The 17506-nt window shown below is 56.5% G+C and overlaps 1 protein-coding gene across 1 annotated transcript in view; it reads right to left on the bottom strand.

Moving 5' to 3' along the window:
- LOC119092178 (copper-transporting ATPase 2-like) overlaps positions 1-17506 on the bottom strand; it is a 35239-nt gene that overhangs the window by 16239 nt on the left and 1494 nt on the right. Inside the window, 4 exon segments of the mRNA XM_037215155.1 lie at positions 100-372; positions 1015-1150; positions 2475-2868; positions 11625-11781. Of these exon segments, the coding sequence (XP_037071050.1) occupies positions 100-372; positions 1015-1150; positions 2475-2868; positions 11625-11781 (960 nt within the window).

The raw sequence follows: 17506 nt of genomic DNA, 5'->3' as shown, positions 1-17506 counted from the left end.
CGGTTACGCACCAGTCTCCCAACCAGCCGCACCTCATGAAACCCGACCCCACGCCCGCGCCCGCGCCCGCTCCCGGCACACAGTCGCAGCCGTACTCACCGTCCACCTTGTTCATGTGCTTCTCGATGGCGCTGACGCAGCTGGCGCACGTCATGCCGCGGATGGAGACGGTGCACGTCTCCAGCTCGTCGGCCGCCGAGCGTGTTGACTTCCCTGGACTGACGGGCGTCTTCTCCGGGCTACGGGTGGCGCTCTGCGGCGAGCGCGGCGGCTTCGGCGGCGAGCGCGGCGACTCGCCCGGCGCGCGGGCCGAGAGCGGCGCCTGCCGCGGCGGCGAGTCCGACCGGCCGTCCGGCTTGTCCTGCGCGGGTCCTGGGGACGCGCAGAGGTGTCAGACGGTCGCTGGCCATCCATGGGCCCTGGGGACGCGCAGAGGTGTCAGACGACTGTCCACGGGCCCTGGGGACGCGCAGAGGTGTGAGGCGGCCGTCCACGGGCCCTGGGGATGTGCAGAGGTGTGAGGCGGCCGTCCACGGGCCCTGGGGACGCGCAGAGGTGTGAGGCAGCCGTCCACGGGCCCTGGGGACGAAGGGCCCACTAAGCCGTGCGACCGCCACCGGAATCGGGGGGAGTGGCCAAGATAATGTGGCTGACAAGGCAGCGACACGCAGATGGACATGAGGACGGTCCTATGTCTACTCTGACCAGTCAAGTGTAGATATGTTTGCCGACCGAAGGCACCGAACGCTGGCAGGCATACCATCTACAACAGCTGCGGGCACACGTTTCCGTAAAAAGATGTCGGAAGTTAAACAAGTAACGACAAAACTCTGCATAGTTCCCCAGCCAAACTTGATCCTTTCATGTTAGAAAATCCTTCACTGTAAAAACGAGGGTCCACATCCCAGCTCAACGACAAAGACCACTGGCTGGGAACGAACGTGGAATACACCAACCAAGCCAAGCCAAGACAAGATCGTTACCATTCCTCGATAGCACGTCAGTCATGCAGACCTGTGGAAGATCCATCCGACGGTGGCTTCACGGCGGCCCTGAACTTCCCGATGCCGTTGACGAAGTCCTCCAGCGTGCCGGGAGAAGTGACCTGCGGGTTGTAGGTGATGACGCCCTCCTTGGCCTCCAGGTCCACCTGCGGAACGAGAATGCGCGTCAATCCGAGTACCTGATCGAGCGAGGTGCTGGCGACGTCCCTTCAGAGCGAGCGGCCGCTGATGGCGGCACATCGGCGGAATGGCCAAACGCTGGCAGGTCCACACGTCATCACTGCTCGCAGACGGCGGTCCCGCCAGGGGGCACAGCTCGCAAAACGGGAACACTCCCGGCACGCGGGGAGCATCGCAACATCGACCACCGGCAGCAGCCGCTGTGGCGTCGACGTTTGGCGTGGGAACGGCCCCATCTGGACAACCCCACCACACGACCCATGACATAGAGAGGAACGAGACGGGCAGCTCCTCCTGGCCGTGACGTTCCTCTGGCGACACCGGAGAAAGGCACGGTATCTGGGAGCGTGGCGGCCGGGCCGGCGCCGCGCTGCAGCCGGTCCAGGCCCCCTCCCCTCCGGCCGGCGCCACCCATATCCGTCCCGGCAGCGTCCCTCATACCGAGGAGCGCGGGCGCAGACTAGCCGGCGATATGAAGCGCAGACATTTCCATCAGCGCCGCTCAAATGGCGGCACTGGCGCGCCCGGGCATGTGACGATCACTGAGCACGTGCATCTGCGCCCAGACCACGTACGGGACAGCGGGCAGCGTCGCTCTGCCTAGAATATTTTTTGTTCGATGCTCACGACTGTCGAGCCGTGGATTCCCGGCTTTCCCGGCTGATTCATGGCGGCGGGAATTTAGTTCAGGGTCTGGTCGCGGCACGGCGACGTTACGCGAACCCCACTTACGTGTTTTGAAGCATCCCAGCAACGCGCGGTAAGTTAAGATCAGTAACGTGTTTTGTGATGATCAAACGCCCTTGTCACTCCAAGGCCAACGGCTGTGAATAATTGACGTCTGTAGGAAGGCGCTGCCGTTGGGCCGGTCAGGTCACTAGGGGTTATATTTGTTGCGCTGCTTGAAGCTGGACTCGCCAGCAAGTGGCCTGGCTCGTCATTACGGGACGCTAATGGAACAATCCAATGTGCTTGAACAATGATCAGACTACGCATGAGGAAACGGGTTCTTAGGTCTCTAACTGCATCCAGTGGTTCCTCTGGAACGCTCGAAAAAGTTTCTAACGTGTATGACAAAACGTTCAGGCATGATTCACGCACATTCTTAACTTTCAAATAAGGCTAGGCTCTCTATGATCTGGCGCATGACACTCCCCTCCCGGGTCATTGCGCACTTCAGTGTTGAGTCGGCACACATCGGACGCGCACAGACAGATGCCGGGCGCTGCTGCCGCCGCCGCACCTTCTCCGGACGCCACGGCGGCCACCACCAGGCGCCGTCGCACCCACCTTGACGCCGAGCACCCCCGGCTGGGCGGCCACCTTGCCCTCGATGTTCCGCACGCACGACTGGCAGCTCATGTTCTCGATGGCCAGGCGGCACTGCAGCTCGGCGGCCAGGCGCGCCTCGAAGCCCATCTCCTCCACCCAGTCGATCAGCTGCTGGTCGGCGAGCTCGGGCGCCACCTCCAGCCAGCCGCGCGCCGCCGCCAGGTCAACGCGCACGGCGCGCACGCCCGGCCGGCCGCCGACCGTCGCCTCGATGTTGCGCACACACGACTGGCACGTCATGCCGCCGATGTCGAGCACGACTGTGCGCGAGGCTCCGTCGCCCGCGCCGTCGCCGCCGCCGCCGGCCGCCGCCGGCAGCGACGCGTCGAAGCCCATGTCGTCGATCATGTCACTGTCGGGAGAGGGAGGCGGGCGTCAGGAAAGCGCCGGCGACGGCGGTGTGACAGTCCAGGGTCGTTGCAGCATGGAGAGAGCGATGTTACTGGGGAATACTGGCGATGAGGAGCAGCACCCGGCGCTGCTGTACGGTACACCCGCGCCCCCGGCCGTTGATCCCGGCCGCTGCCTCCGGCCGGTGTCAAGGGCTGTTGTCGCCAGCTCCGCCATCGCCGCGCCCGTTCTGCAGGCACGACAAGGCGAACCCGTCCGGCGGCCAGCGCACCGCTGCAGACAGAGGCAGCCGGGGACGGCAGGCGTCGCTCGTCCCGTCCCGACTGCAGCCGGGCCGGGATCACCGGCTCCCGGCCGGCTGCTGAACCCCACCGACGCTGGGGTGTAGATCACTCAGCGGGCAACGACATGCCACAGCACTGCCGCGAAGGTCAGTCCGGACGCCTCGTGGACGGGCCGGCCTGATACCGACATTCAAGGATGATGATCTATTAGAACAATAGCAAAAAAACGTATGATCGTTGCCTATACTACGCAGCGCCCGGCAAGGCATGCCTGTATGAACCGCCAAGTAACCAAGTACCTGAAGCGGCCGTAAGTCCAAACTATCGTCAGATCGCCATCGCCTGTACACGATCGATTTCCGGGTAATTTTGTCCCTCTACGTCACAGGAAGGTATGACGATAAGAAGATGCCGTGCGTTGGTAACCGGTTTTGCAGTCTAAATTACAAAGGAAACGTTCACGACTTAAACGCGGTCTACTTTACACAGTCCCTACAGCCGGCTCGTGCCTGACCCACGGAGGGAGCAGCCGAGCCTGGAATCAGCAAAACTCCAACCGAGTCAGAATGGAACGACTTCCTTCCGTCAGACCGAGTGGGATTCAGTCCACCGTATTTGCTTGAAACCAGCCCATCGCCATGCGACTCAGCTGGAGCGGGTTCGAGCACGAGCCTGCCCGCGCGTCTCCTGTGCAATGACACCCCGATTTGAAGCAGACCCGCCACGGGCAAATGAAACAGCAGCAACCATGCTCTCATTTAATCACATGTAACCGTTACCGCCAATGGCGATGTACGTTCTCAGTCCGCTCTTTTAGTGAATATGTGGCCTGTCCAATACGCAGTGTAAACGGGAATAACACCACTTAGCTCGAAAACGAGTATTTTTCGCGCCGACGCAGCTGCATGCCCTCCATCTTGGACCTGACCAGGAAGTTGTGACGCGCGTGGGGCAGGCCATGGGAAATAGCACTGAAAACCCGTGGACCATGACTCAACAGCATGGAGAGCGTCATTCAACGACTTGAAATAATCGAGCATTTCGTAAGGAGGCAGCGATGAGGAGCAGCTTTGCTCCACTGGTGGCAGGCCAAGATGATGGCGCCAATAATGCAAGAACCGTTGTGCGTGGCTCAGTACAACATCTAAGTAAAAACATATGCTGATTAGCGCTGTTGGACCAACTGACATGTCTGAGAGTCACCCAGTTTAATTGTACTTTCGAAGGGTCGAACCGATCCTCACTCTGTGTTAGATCGCTCAGAGCTTCCAACGAACTGGCCAGGCGCTGGTACGCGGACCCCGTCTTAAGCCAATATGCAGCACCCTCAGAAACCGGTCACGGAGAGGAAATCCCAGGCTCCGGGACACGAAGCTGGCCGGCTTTACCCGTCAAGCAGGCCGGCCCGCTCGCGGCCAAGCAGACGAGTCAGCCCCGTACGGCGTCTGGATGCAGGCAGCCGCAGAGCCCTCACACGACGGCTGAGACCAACCACAAGACCGCTGGGAACCGAGCCATCTGCTCACTATCCGCTCATGCAGTGTCGTCCGACAACGGCGCCCGTGTCGTCCGACAACGGTGCCTGTGTCGTCCGACAGCGGCGCCCGTGTCGTTCGACAACAGTGCCCGTGTCGTCCGACAACAGTGCCCGTATCGTCCGACAACGGCGCCCGGTCGTCCGACAATGGCGCCCGTGTCGTCTGATAACGGCGCCCGTGTCATCCGACAACGGCGGCCGCGTCAGCCGACGGTGGCGTCCGTGTCGTCCCGACAGCGCCGCAGCCTCACCTGGTCGGCCGCAGCCGCACGTATTTGGAGCGCACCATCGCGCCGCGTCACCTCCCCGCGCCCAACAACGGTACACTGACGCCGCGTGCAGACGGAGCGAGCCGCTGCCACCGTCGCCGCCGGCCGGGCGTGACGTGCCGCTGCTCCGGCAGCCGACTGGCTGCACGTGACGGCGGCCGGCCGGGCCGGCGCGGTCGCCGCCTCCCGCCTCCCGGCCCTTATCAGTGCGGCTCGGAGATACGGTGCTGATGTGGTCACGGCTGGGCGAGGGAAACTGGCAAAACCTTCAGAGGATGCGACATTTTAGGGGGACTGTGCGAATGAGGTTTTATCAGTCGCGCTCGACACATGCGCTGCGATTGCATATGTGACGGGCAAACAAACGGCCGACTAGACGAACCACTCGAGCAACGTTAAGGAAAGAGATGTGACAAACATTACGTAAGCCAACACGTACACCGCTACACGAACAGCTTAAAACTGCAACGACAATATAGTGACTTCCGGAGGCGGATGCACGCGTTGCATCATTCCCTACTGACATTTCGCACGAAGCCAGCTGACACTTCGCGCCAGGCCGCCTGACGCTCCGCACCATACAAGCCGATGCGCGGCGTTGGTTTGCCGCGGGCGGTACGTCACCCCCACACATCACTCAACGTAAATCGGCGCGCCGGGCTGCGCAGGTTGACGCAACGCTCAGCTCAGTTCAGTTCAGCTCAGCTCAGCTCAGCTCAGCTCAGCTCAGCTCAGCTCAGTTTAGCTCGGCTCCTCAGCTCAGCTCAGCTCAGCTCATCTCATCTCAGCTCAGTTCAGCTCAGCTCAGCTCAGCTCAGCTCAGCTCAGCTCAGCTCAGCTCAGCTCAGCTCAACTCCAGTAACGCTCGCCTCCTCCCGCTGAACCCCCACCGACCGCCGTGCGGGCCAAGCTTTACTAGATATAAAACACCTTTGGTAGTTACCGTTATTCAGGGAAGCGAACCGGTCCTCGATAAAGCACTGAGTCCAGTTTCGTTGACAGCTAAAAGAACTTCAAATATGCACAGCGATAGAGGAGATTTCAGCGCTCATTTCATTCATTACTTTATGAATCATTGGGTTATCAGCCCAGCTCTTAATGGTACGTTCAGATTCCAACCTTGGCGTTGCTGTGGTTACAAGTCAGGGTCATTGAGGTAAGACGGCCTTCAGCAATTTTTGGAAGTATTGGATTTTAATTATATATATATATATATATACATATATATATATATATATATATATATATATATATATATATATATATATATATATATATATGTATCACGGAATAGCTCTTTTCTTTAGAAAAGCCCACATGCTTTTTAGGAAGCATCCTAAATATCGTTTTCTGCACGCGTATTAGCGAAGTCCCACGAAAGCTGTCACACTTCTCTGTTCATCCGGCATTCAGAATCCTTAACAGCCACACAAGCTTTAATAGCGTACATGTCCCCTATGAGAAAAAAACATCAACACAACGAGCGTTAAACTACGTGCGTAACATTCTCTAGTGAAGAACGCTGGGCTACAAGCTTCAAATACCTGCACAAAGGTAAGTGCATACAAGCTAAAGTCACTATCAATATTGCAACGGCGGCTCTCCCTTCTTCGCTTCCTCTTGCTCTTAAACTCCGACATCAACATTAGCCCAATCTGACTTCCTCAGCAGCGCCCGGCCAGGACAGCCTGGCGGAGGCCGCCAGCCAGCCCGCTCGGCGCCGTACCTGTGGGCGCCGTAGCTGACCGGCCGGTCCGTCAGCAGGGCGGCGCGGTCCCCGCGGGCCCGCCGGCCCCTTCCGCGGGTCATCGGGACCCCACTCCGCCGCCGCCGCTGCCGGCGAATCGTCAACACCGACTAAGGGCGCGAGCGGGCAGCGTCGGCGGCGGCGAAGGCCCGCGCTCCGTCGCGACCCCCGGAGGTCGTGCAGCCATCGATCGACACCAGCACAAGGCGACGACCGCCGACAGCTGTCCGCGTCACTTTCTCGCGTGGAAGAAACGTCAGCGTTCGCGCCACTTCCTTGCGCAGACGGAACGTCATTGTCCGCGTCACTCTCTCGCGCGAGGGGCACGTCAGTGTCCGCGCCATTCTCTCGTGCGGACGGCACGTCAGTGTCCGCGCTACCGTCTCGCGCGGACGTCACGCTAGTGTGCGCATTACTCTCTTGTGCGCACGGAACGTCAGTGTCCGCGTCACTCTCTCGTGAGGGCGGCACGTCAGTGTCCGCCTCACTCTCTTGCGCGGACGGCACGTCAGTATCCGCCTCACTGTCTTGCGTGGACGGCACGTCAGTGTCCGCGCCACTCTCCCGTGCGGGCGGCACGTCAGTGTCCGTAACATTCTTGCACGGACGGCACGTCAGTATCCGCGTCACTCTCTTGCGTGGACGGCACGTCAGTGTCCGCGTCACTCTCTCGCGCGGACGTCACGCCAGTTCCCAAGTTGCGGCACGCTGACCCGCGTTCCGCGATGTGTAGGAGCGGCATACCGATTGTCGCAAACCAACTGACCAGATGTCTGTCTGCACGTTACGAAACATCAGTTTTCACCGTGTGGAATGTCAGTGCATGGTGGAAACGTTAGTTTGCACGGTGTCGGTGGGCTAAGTACGACACCTAAGATGTCCCAAGGTCAGAGGAGCGGCACAATAGACCACAAAACGCATGAAAAACTCGTACTAGTGTATGATAAGACATACAAAGCTTGCGAATTCCCGGTGAAAAAAGCAAGCAAAAATGATCGCAAAAACTCACAAACGGCACATCCGATCGTTTCGCAGGCTTTCTAAACCGCAGGCTGACGGCACCACGACGTTAGACAGACCGTCAATTTTCAACTTCATGGAGCTTGCCTGCGCATACGCACCGCTCATATTCGTTGCGGGATTCATTTCTTCGCGCATTCTTTGTTCTGGTTTAAATTTTTGCAAGCGAGTGCCTTATGCGATGGCAGCTCAGCTGAAGGCCCCAGTGTGGCAAAAGACACAAACTGCACCCGTGCAGCATAGGCATCGCGTTGCACGTTTGGAAACTTTACACCTGGGTCTGGTGTACGTCTGCCCTGGTACAGGTGCTCTGCTGTGCCCCACAGCGATTCACACGCGCCGGTGCGTTTAATTAAACCCGGCCGTAGAAAGTACGCGTGGACTGGTGTTTCAGAGACTCAGACGCTTCATTTTGCCAGCGCATGCCGGACGCTTTCTCGGTCCCGTTTGAGCACACTGGGGCAGTAAATAAGGGCACACACCGTAGTGTAATCAAAGGAAGTGCCACCATTCATTGCTCTAATAATTTGTTTGTGATGTCGCGATTACGTTGTACATCGTCGGATTGAAGTGACCGTCCATCGTTTTGCCGTCCTGCCACTTGCAGGACAGCATGAGACACGCAGGTGTGGTCACTTAGAGGGAATGCTTCACTTTTGAGGACATTGAAGCAAGCATCTGTAGTCGATGTACCGTTTGCATTTCTAGTTTGATTTAGTGCTCTCTTCTCGTTTGTTGAGTCACTAAGTTTGTCACTATCTTGAGGTCTAATTTAGTGTTATTCAATCCATGCTATTTTCGTATTAATTTTGTATTGCTAATTTTAGTCTCTGTTCTGTCTGTTTCCGCTCTGTTTAGTTCTACGTCTGTCTGTCCGTTTCCGAGGTTTCGTTGTTTCCCTGTCAGCGTCCACGAGGAGTCGAGGCGCGGTGTTGGCGATGGGCGGTCATGGAATATAGTGCACCTGGAACCTCGGTGTCTTCGACGTGGCGGCCGTCCACACATCAGATGTGATGAAACCAGCCTACTTCTAATTATCGGTAACTAATTATCTAACAATTTTTTAAAGTGAAAGATTGTTCTAGATCGCACCATTCTTTGTTTAGTTGTTTAGTAAATATGCCCCTCAATGCGTCATGGTTTGATTGCGTCATCGCACCTTACGCAACACTTATTGAGAGCCAATTGATGGCCGTTATATCTGGAAATCGCGCTCACGAATGCCACGTATGAATATCTCGACAATTATTTTATGCATGGCCTTGATCGTCGCATGGCTTATGAAATGGCAGGATTTAAATGACTTGAATGACTTTGAATCATGACGTCGTGAATACCAACGTGACTGAAATACTCACCCCGATATACCCTTCCCATTTTTGCAGGCGTGTAGCCCAGAAACTAAAAGGCAGAATTGTGAAAAACACCGAAAGTTTTCCAGATGGCTATTCAGTTCAAACCTCCATATAAATGTAGAACACTACCTTCAACCATAAAACCTTAAACGTTAAAATATTAAATATAAATCTTAAACGTCAACCATAAACTCCTAAGCGTCACCTTAGCATAAAATCTTACACCACCATGCCACCGACCCGTGACACTATAATGATTGTAATCAGCCGAATAACGTGTCGTGGTCCATTAGCTAATGGATTAATGTAGCGGGGCTCGTAAAGCAGCACACCGACAGAAAACAACAGCTTTCGTTGATCTAGTTTTAATTTGTGCAAACGCAACTACGAACGAACAACACTAGAACAATCAGTGATTGTCCGCAAAGCTGTTTATCATGGCCTACGGTACAGACTTGGCCCGGGCCAGACCCAACGAAGGAGCCTGGTGGCGCGGTCCCATCGTGCCGGCGCAGCGGGGCGGCGTGAGACCGGCGACAGGGCGACATGGGACGAGCCAGGTGACGGCCCCTCTGTAAACGCCGCACCGGCTGCACCCGACACTGCGTCTGCCGACGCCGGGCGCTCGTGAACGGTCGTGTCGGGCGCAAAAATCGACGTTGAATGCCGCGGAGACTCGCCAGGACACCCGTGCACACGGCACACAAACGACGGCATAGCCGGGTGCAAACAGGCGTTACTGGCAGCGGCCGGAGTCGCAACAGGCGGTGAGTGCACACGGCACACAGCCGACGGCGTAGCCCAGTTAAAGACGCAGGCCGACACAGCGCCTGCAGGCGTGCTGAGCGACGGGTGCACACGGTACACAACAGAGGACAGTGTCGGGTGCACAGTACCTACGCTGGCAGCGTCCAGCGATCATACACCGGAAGCGATCATTGCGCCTGGCACACCGCACGGTGCCGTGCGTCAATACCAATGCCGCCTGGGGGCAGAGACGTGCGCTGTGATCAACCGGTGCGCACGGCACGTACGATCGACGGCGACGGCGGTGCCGGGTGCAAACCCTCGGCAGACGCATGGTTGAAGGCACCCGGCGGGGACGGGCCTGACCCGAGAATCAGCTGTGGCGGCCGCGCCATTGTGACGCCGTGACGTGACGGTTTCTGAAGACCTGCCGCTGAACGCGCCGCCGCCGCCCCGCCAAGCGGAACCTGAGTGGCGGTGCGGCACTCTCCCGTCTCAGGGGCTGGCGCGCTCCAGGACACTCGCGCGTGAGCACGCCTCGACGCGGCGCGATGACTCGGACGCGGAGAGGCCCACCAGCTGTGTGAACGTGCACTGGAGCGGACGGCGCCAATCGCGAACGATGGGAAATTTCTCCGCAATGATTACCGTGGGTTGTGGATACAGTTCGAATGCACCAATGCAGCAATGGAGCACTACGACCTGCACTCGATCAATCCACGACATGCGGGTATTGTTCGATCCCTTCAGATGACGCCGCCGCCATCTAAAACGGCGCTCGTTCCCGGACCAATTGTGGCGTTTGTGAGCGTTACCAAAGCAGTAACTGTTTCGTGTGTCAACGCGAACACGTCACAAACTGCGTCGAGTATGCAATCTGTGACGTGTTCGTAAGGTATACCCAATTTCAATACCGGAGAAGTCACTCTCGCTCATAAAAGTGAAGAACATAGCGTCCGGACGCCAGGGGCCCCGCGCACGGACTCCCCACAATGGCAGACAATGTGGCCTCATTCGTGAGAGCCAGATGCAGCAGATACAACACACAAGGCAGCAGCATGGTAAGGAGCGGGTTCAAAGCATGACGCCGGCGTCCTTGCCACCCATCCCGGCCTTCCCGTCGCCACATCATGCGGCTGGCTGCCCACGTAGCCCACACCACAACATCCAATCCATCAGCAGCCGTCTGTGGACACCCCCGCGCGGCCGACGGCTACAGTACCGCTACGGTATGCCCTCTGTCCACACAGGTGCTGATACGCGACACCGCCGACGGGTCAAAGGTCACGGTGACGAGGGCGATCGCTATCACAGCCCAGGTCACCAGCCGATACGTGGAAACTCCAGTGGCCGGAAGCCAGCCCGGAGAGCATTTCCACAGCGGAACTGCGCGACAGTGAAAACACAACATCCGCTGGCAGAGGCCGGTGTGGCGCAGAAGTCTCTCGCCCACGTGGAGAGCCGGCTGAACAGTCAGGCGCAAGCGCGACAAAGCGAAATGCCCGTCTGTTCACAACTATAAATAATTTTGTCCCGGAAATACCGCGTCGTAGTGGTATTGCTGAGTGAACTGTCTTATTTCAAGCAGGGAGAGTACAAATTCGTGCAAAAGCTGACCCTGGTCCGTGACCCGACACGTTAAGGGAGCATGTTATCTTGTTATCGGCATGCATAATCACGGGCCACTCGTCCAAGTATCATCTAACGCGAAGCGCGCTACACGAATAAAAAACGGGGATTGAATATCACCAGCAAGGTTATCGGCGGGTCAGAGGTCAGCGGCGCCGCCAGTACTCACCAGATGCCTTGCGGTGAGGTCAGCTGCGGGTCGAAGGTCACGGTGGCGCTCTCGTCCGGCAGCGAGACGACGATGGAGTGGATGCCGGCGTTGTCGCCGACCGTCGTCTCGATGTTGCGCACGCAAGACTGGCAGGTCATGCCTGGAATGGACCGGGCTGCGCTTCAGACATGCTTTCACGCCCGACACGCCCGGCCGCTCGATACAGGCAGGGACGGGTGGGATGTAGTTGTTGTTTGTTGTTCATTGGAGTTTTCGGGCGCGTCGACTGCAATGGTCATTTTGCGCCCATAACTATGCTGTTACTTAATTAGTACGGTGTGAAAATGACTTGAAAATCAATATCTTTTAAAAACGAAAAGAGCTGTTTGGGACCAAGAAAGGAGGAACTGTCACCAAGCACATCGTTTATCGTCAGGGTCGAAGCCTGTGAACCAAAGTGACGTCGTCGTTCTTCGAAGAGGCATGGACATGATATAATGACATGATGGACAGTCAGGACGGCACCACACCGCTGGCATAGGGGTCTGTCGGCTCCATGTAACAGATGGCCATGGGTGGCATAGGTATGCCCAATGCGCAGCCTGCATAAAACCACCTCTTCCCACCGCACACTGCGAGAGCATGACGACCACAAGCCCAACTCTGTCTTTATTGCCCGGAGCTTATTGCCCCCCACCTGGTCCCAACAGCGCTGCAATCTGCTTCTCAGGAAGGTCTTGACTGCCGGGTAAAAATCTCTGGCAGGGATAGGCAAAAACCGGGTATATGGTGCTACCGCTGCTCGCTTAGCAGCGGCATCAGCCAGTTCGTTGCCCACGATACCGACGTGACTAGGGATCCAGCATAGTGCAACTCTCTTTCCAACCCGATTCAATTGTGTCAGGCGTGATAAAATGTCCTGTAAAAGGGGACATGATGGATAAAAAGACTTCAGTGCAGAGAGACTGCTCAGTGAATCTGTGTGTGATGGCGTGTGAAGATTCTTCACCCACTTCGATGAAACATATCGCCTTGGTGATTGCAACTAATTCCGCCGTAAAAACTGACGAGTGGGCCGGTAACGAGAACGATCGAGTGACGGACCCGCTAACGAAAGCACAACCCACGCCATCCGAGGTTTTGGATCCGTCTGTGTATGTCAGGGTATATCCTTCATAACACGCCAAAAGCTCAACTGCCCTGGATCTCAATAGGTGTGGTGTGACGTCTTTTTTCCTAATTTCCGTAAGCGAGGTGTCAATGAAGGGTGTGGTCATTTGCCAAGGAGGAGAAGCCAGGCGGCTTACTTGCCTTACACCCCGAACAGGAATTCCGCTCTCAAGCAATAACGCTCTCATTCGGGAACCAAAAGTTAAAGCGTGCTGCTGCGGCCCATGACGAAGAGAACTTGCTGCAAACCGCGAAAATATTGCAGAATATCTCGGGTGAAGTGGGAACTGCCGCAGCTTCAAGGCATAACGCATGCCAAGCATTTTCCTCCTCGTCGAAAGTGGTGGTTCGTGTGCCTCCGTTAAAAGGCTGACGGAAGGTGATGTGCGAAACGCCCCAGTAGCAATGCGAATGGCAGTATGGTGGACGGTATCAAGAACACGCTTGCTGGATTCAGACGCGCCATCATAAACAAAGCATGCATAATCCAGTTTGGATCGGACGAGGGAACGATATAAAAGCATAAGCGTGCTTCTGTCTGCCCCATACGATGTGCGAGACACACACTTTAGTATGTTGAGAGATTTAAAGCATCGATCGCGTAACATTTTAAGATGTGCGTTATATGTAAGGCGGCGGTCAAAGTGTATCCCAAGATACCTGGCCACGGCCTTATTTGGAATAGAGCGACCATATAGACGGATGCTCAGATCATCACATCGCTGGCGACGACAAAAATGCATCGCAACGGTCTTGTCGCCTGAAAAACGAAACCCGTTCATGTCACCCCCATCTTTCAACGCGGTCCACAGCCAGCTGGAGACGCCGCTCCATCGCTGGTGCTCTCGCTGCACTGGTCCAAATAGTAAAATCGTCAACAAAAAGGGCACGTCCGACCGACTGTGGGAGCACATCACAAATATCATTTATCATAACTGCGAACCGTGCAACACTTAACACGCCGCCCTGGGGCACGCCGTTTATTTGTTCGTACCTGTCGGAGAGGACGTTGCCGACCCGAACACGGAAGTATCGTTTGGCTAAAAACCTTTGGAGAAAAGCACCCATATGGCCACGTACACCATATTTAAAGAGCTTTTGAACAATACCATGGCGCCATGTGGTGTCATAGGCGGCTTCAATGTCGAAGAATACTGTCCCCATATGCGCTTTTTCTTGAAAAGACTTGCGAACCGTGGTGTCCAGTGTTAAGAGATGGTCCACCGTACTACGGTTTTTCCTAAATCCGCATTGCGAGTTACTAAAAATATCGTTGTTCTCTAAAAACCAAGTGAGTCGCACGTTTACCATCTTTTCCATGAGCTTGGACAGTGATGACGTCAGTGAAATGGGTCGGTAATGAAGAGGGTCCAGCCCACTCTTCCCCTGTTTTAGGATAGGCACCACAACAGCTTCCCGCCAGGCCGGAGGGAACTCACCTCTTGACCACACCCTATTGAAAGCCGCCAATAGTGCACGACGTGCACACGGACGCAGATGTCGGAGCATCCCATTGTGGATGTCATCAGGACCTTCCGACACACTACGAAGTCTTCCGATTGCCGACTCCAACTCCACCAAAGTGAAGGGCTCATTGTACGCCTGTGGTTGCCTTGTAGAAAAGTTCACTACGGTTTTTTCGGATTGTGCTCTTTGCCGTAAAAACTGTGGGCTCATGTTTGCACCTTCGCTACGGTGGGAGAGTGCTCGGGCGATCCCGTTAGCCACATCCAACGGATGAGTCACCACCTGGCCGTTAACATGTAACACAGGAAGTGGCACGGATGAAAACTGCCCGGAGATACGTTTGATCCGAGCCCACACCTGCGAAGTTGGTGTGAATCGGTTGAGCGTGCTTATGTACATACGCCAGGATTCACGTTTCGCTTCTTTTATCGTGCGGTGGGCGAAAGCCCTGGCTTTCTTAAAGGCTACTAAATTCTCCAAGCTACTTCTGGCGTCAAAAGCTCGGAAAGCACGTTTGCGTGCGCGAATTGCGTCACGACACTTCTCCGTCCACCACGGCACAGGAGTGCGACGAGGAAATCCAGAAGTGCGCGGGATGTAATCGCTAGCGCAATCTAGAAGTCTGTGAGTAAAATCCTCAATAGAGGGTGCCACCCTCACACCTCCGGTCTGACATAATGTCTCCAGTCGAGCCTCAAACTCTCTCCAGTCAGCCTTTTTAAAATTCCAACGTCGTGGTCTTACACCCAACGTTCCTCTTATTTGGAATCGAAGCCACACTGGGAAGTGATCGCTGCCCATTGGATCATCTGCCACAGACCACTCGAGGCTCTCCACCAGCTCGGGACTAGAAAGACTCAGGTCAAGCGCGGAAGTCTGACCAGACGGCAGTGTAAAATGAGTACGAGTCCCTGTGTTTAAAATACACAGTGACGAGTCACGGATAAAATGTTCGCACATCCTTCCGCGGGTGTTCGTGCTATCACAGCCCCACACGGTGTGATGAGCGTTGAAGTCGCCAGAAGAAGACATGGTGAAGGCAACTCATGCACTAAACGTCTCATGTCTTCCAATGGAAAACCGACGCCAGGTGGAAGATATAAAGAACACACCGTGATGTGACGGTGATTAAAATGTAGGCGTGCGGCTACAGCCTGTAGCGTAGACCGCAGTTTAAACCTCCTGGCTGGCACGCTGTGGTGGACTGCAAGAAGGACACCGCCATGTGCGATACCGTCAGTTAACACATCATTGCGAAACAGGGCGTATCCCTTCAGCGTGCAGTGGTGACTAGAAGCAAGCTTGGTCTCCTGCAGCGCTACGGCTGCAGGACAGTGCTTGCTGACGACAGCCTGGAGGTTGAGGGCATTCGCCCTTATTCCTCTACAGTTCCACTGTAAAAAGGCCTGTAAAGGGGGCGTGTTAAAAAGCCGGTTGGAGGTCACATACTAAAACCGGGCACGTCCTAAAAGAACTGGGCTGCGCCAGTTGCAGAAGCAGACTTTTCTGACTGAGAGCCACGGTTGGATTCTGTAGGGAGGTGCCCCACTCTGGGACGAGTTCTGGGGCTCCCGCCGTCAGATGGAGACGGGGGACCGGCCGGGGCACGCTTGACGCCAGCGTACCCGGTCCGGGGTGGCGGCGGGGGAGGGCCCATCGGCGGGCCTCTACCGGGCGTCTGGGGGTCAGCGGGGGCCTCCACTGGCCTTCTCGGCGATGGTGTGCCGCTGCGAGGGGTGGGCTTCTTGCTTGCAACGGACAAGCGATTGGCCGTCTTAGCCCTCTCCAACTCCGCTAGGCGGGCCCGCTTGGCGTCGCGGGCGCGCCTGTCCGCCTCATGCCGTTCCATCGTTTCCGCTGCTCGTCCACACACACTCGCCAGCGTCGCCGGAGGCGACGAGGGCAGCGGAGTGACAGACGGCGAGGAAGGCCGAGCCCGCGGACCATGGCCGCGCTTGACCACCGTCCATCCCTCCTCCTCCCCCGCCTGCGACCCCGACGACACAGCGTTGGTAGAGCAGGACGCAACTGAAGGGCCAGGAGGATCCGACTGGGCGGGGGTCGCCCGCCCGGCCGGCACCACAGACAAACCGAAGGATCGCAGGAGCGTGATGAGTTGGACCGCTGACATGTGACTGATGCTGGTGGACTGTGGTACAGAGGTTTTGGATTTTTCGGCATAAGATACCTTGGGGTGATTAGCCTCATACTGTTCACGCGCCTCGCGGAAAGAAATGTTCTTTGAAGTTTTGAGTGATATAATTTCCTTTTCCTTCATGAAGGCTGGACAACTTCGATCGAAAGTTGTGTGCGGTACCTGCCCCGTGCCACAGTTCACGCACCAGGGCTGCACAGAGGTACACTGGTCTCCCGAATGCTCGGAAGATGCACACTTCCCACAGACAGCTCGATTGCGGCAGTGTGGTTTTGTATGACCAAAGCGCTGGCATTGAAAACATCGCATCGGATTCGGGACGAAGATCCTGACTTTGACAACTGCGTAGCCAATGCGGATATCAGACGGTAAATCAGGCCGGTTGAATGTCAGTATAATGTTGTTTGTAGGGATTTGGTCATCACCCCTCCTGGTCGTGATCCTACGTGCTGCCGTGACCCCGAAAATTCCCAACTCTTCGATGATTTCCTCCTCGCTGACGTCACGAAGGTCATAGCAGTTCATGATACCTTTTGAGAAATTTTTGGTGTGGTGCGGTGTGACCGTGACCGGCACGCTCACGTCTCGCTTTGCACCCTCGGTTCTCGCGGCATATACAAATTCAGTTACAGTCAAAGCTCGAGTCGCATCGGTGCCGTTTGCGAACTCCACTTCGATCGCGCCGTCCCTCAGCTTGTCACAGCGGGTGACTTTTCCCAACCTGTCGCATCCGTTTCGGCGCTGAAACGGTGAAAGCGATGCCAGGTTCTTCACATCACTCCGGAAGACAAGAACGCGTGGAGCAGGTGGAACCGACTCCTCGCTGCACCCTAAATTCATCGCAGTCCGTCCCGCTCTCGGGGGCGGGAGTTTTTGGGTTTGTAGATGCCATGCAAGGTTGTTCTTTATTTCGGCACCGGGGCTCCCCACCCACCTCGGAGCCCAACTGGGGGACGGCCCACTCACCAGTTGGTGGTGGTGCCGCCAGGGCTACCTCGGTGCTATACGGGGCGGACGACGCCTCCCACACGGCCAGGTGTAAACCGGGGAGACCCCTCCCCGTCCTGACCGTGGTTCAGCGCCGCCGCCCCTTGACCCCTTAAGCCGC

This window comes from Pollicipes pollicipes, unplaced genomic scaffold, assembly GCF_011947565.3.
Source record: "Pollicipes pollicipes isolate AB1234 unplaced genomic scaffold, Ppol_2.1 Scaffold_3447;HRSCAF=4054_pilon_pilon_pilon, whole genome shotgun sequence".
Lineage (NCBI taxonomy): Eukaryota > Metazoa > Arthropoda > Thecostraca > Pollicipedomorpha > Pollicipedidae > Pollicipes > Pollicipes pollicipes.
The sequence above is the reverse complement of the archived record's forward strand: the minus strand, read 5'-3'. Positions and strand labels throughout refer to the sequence as shown.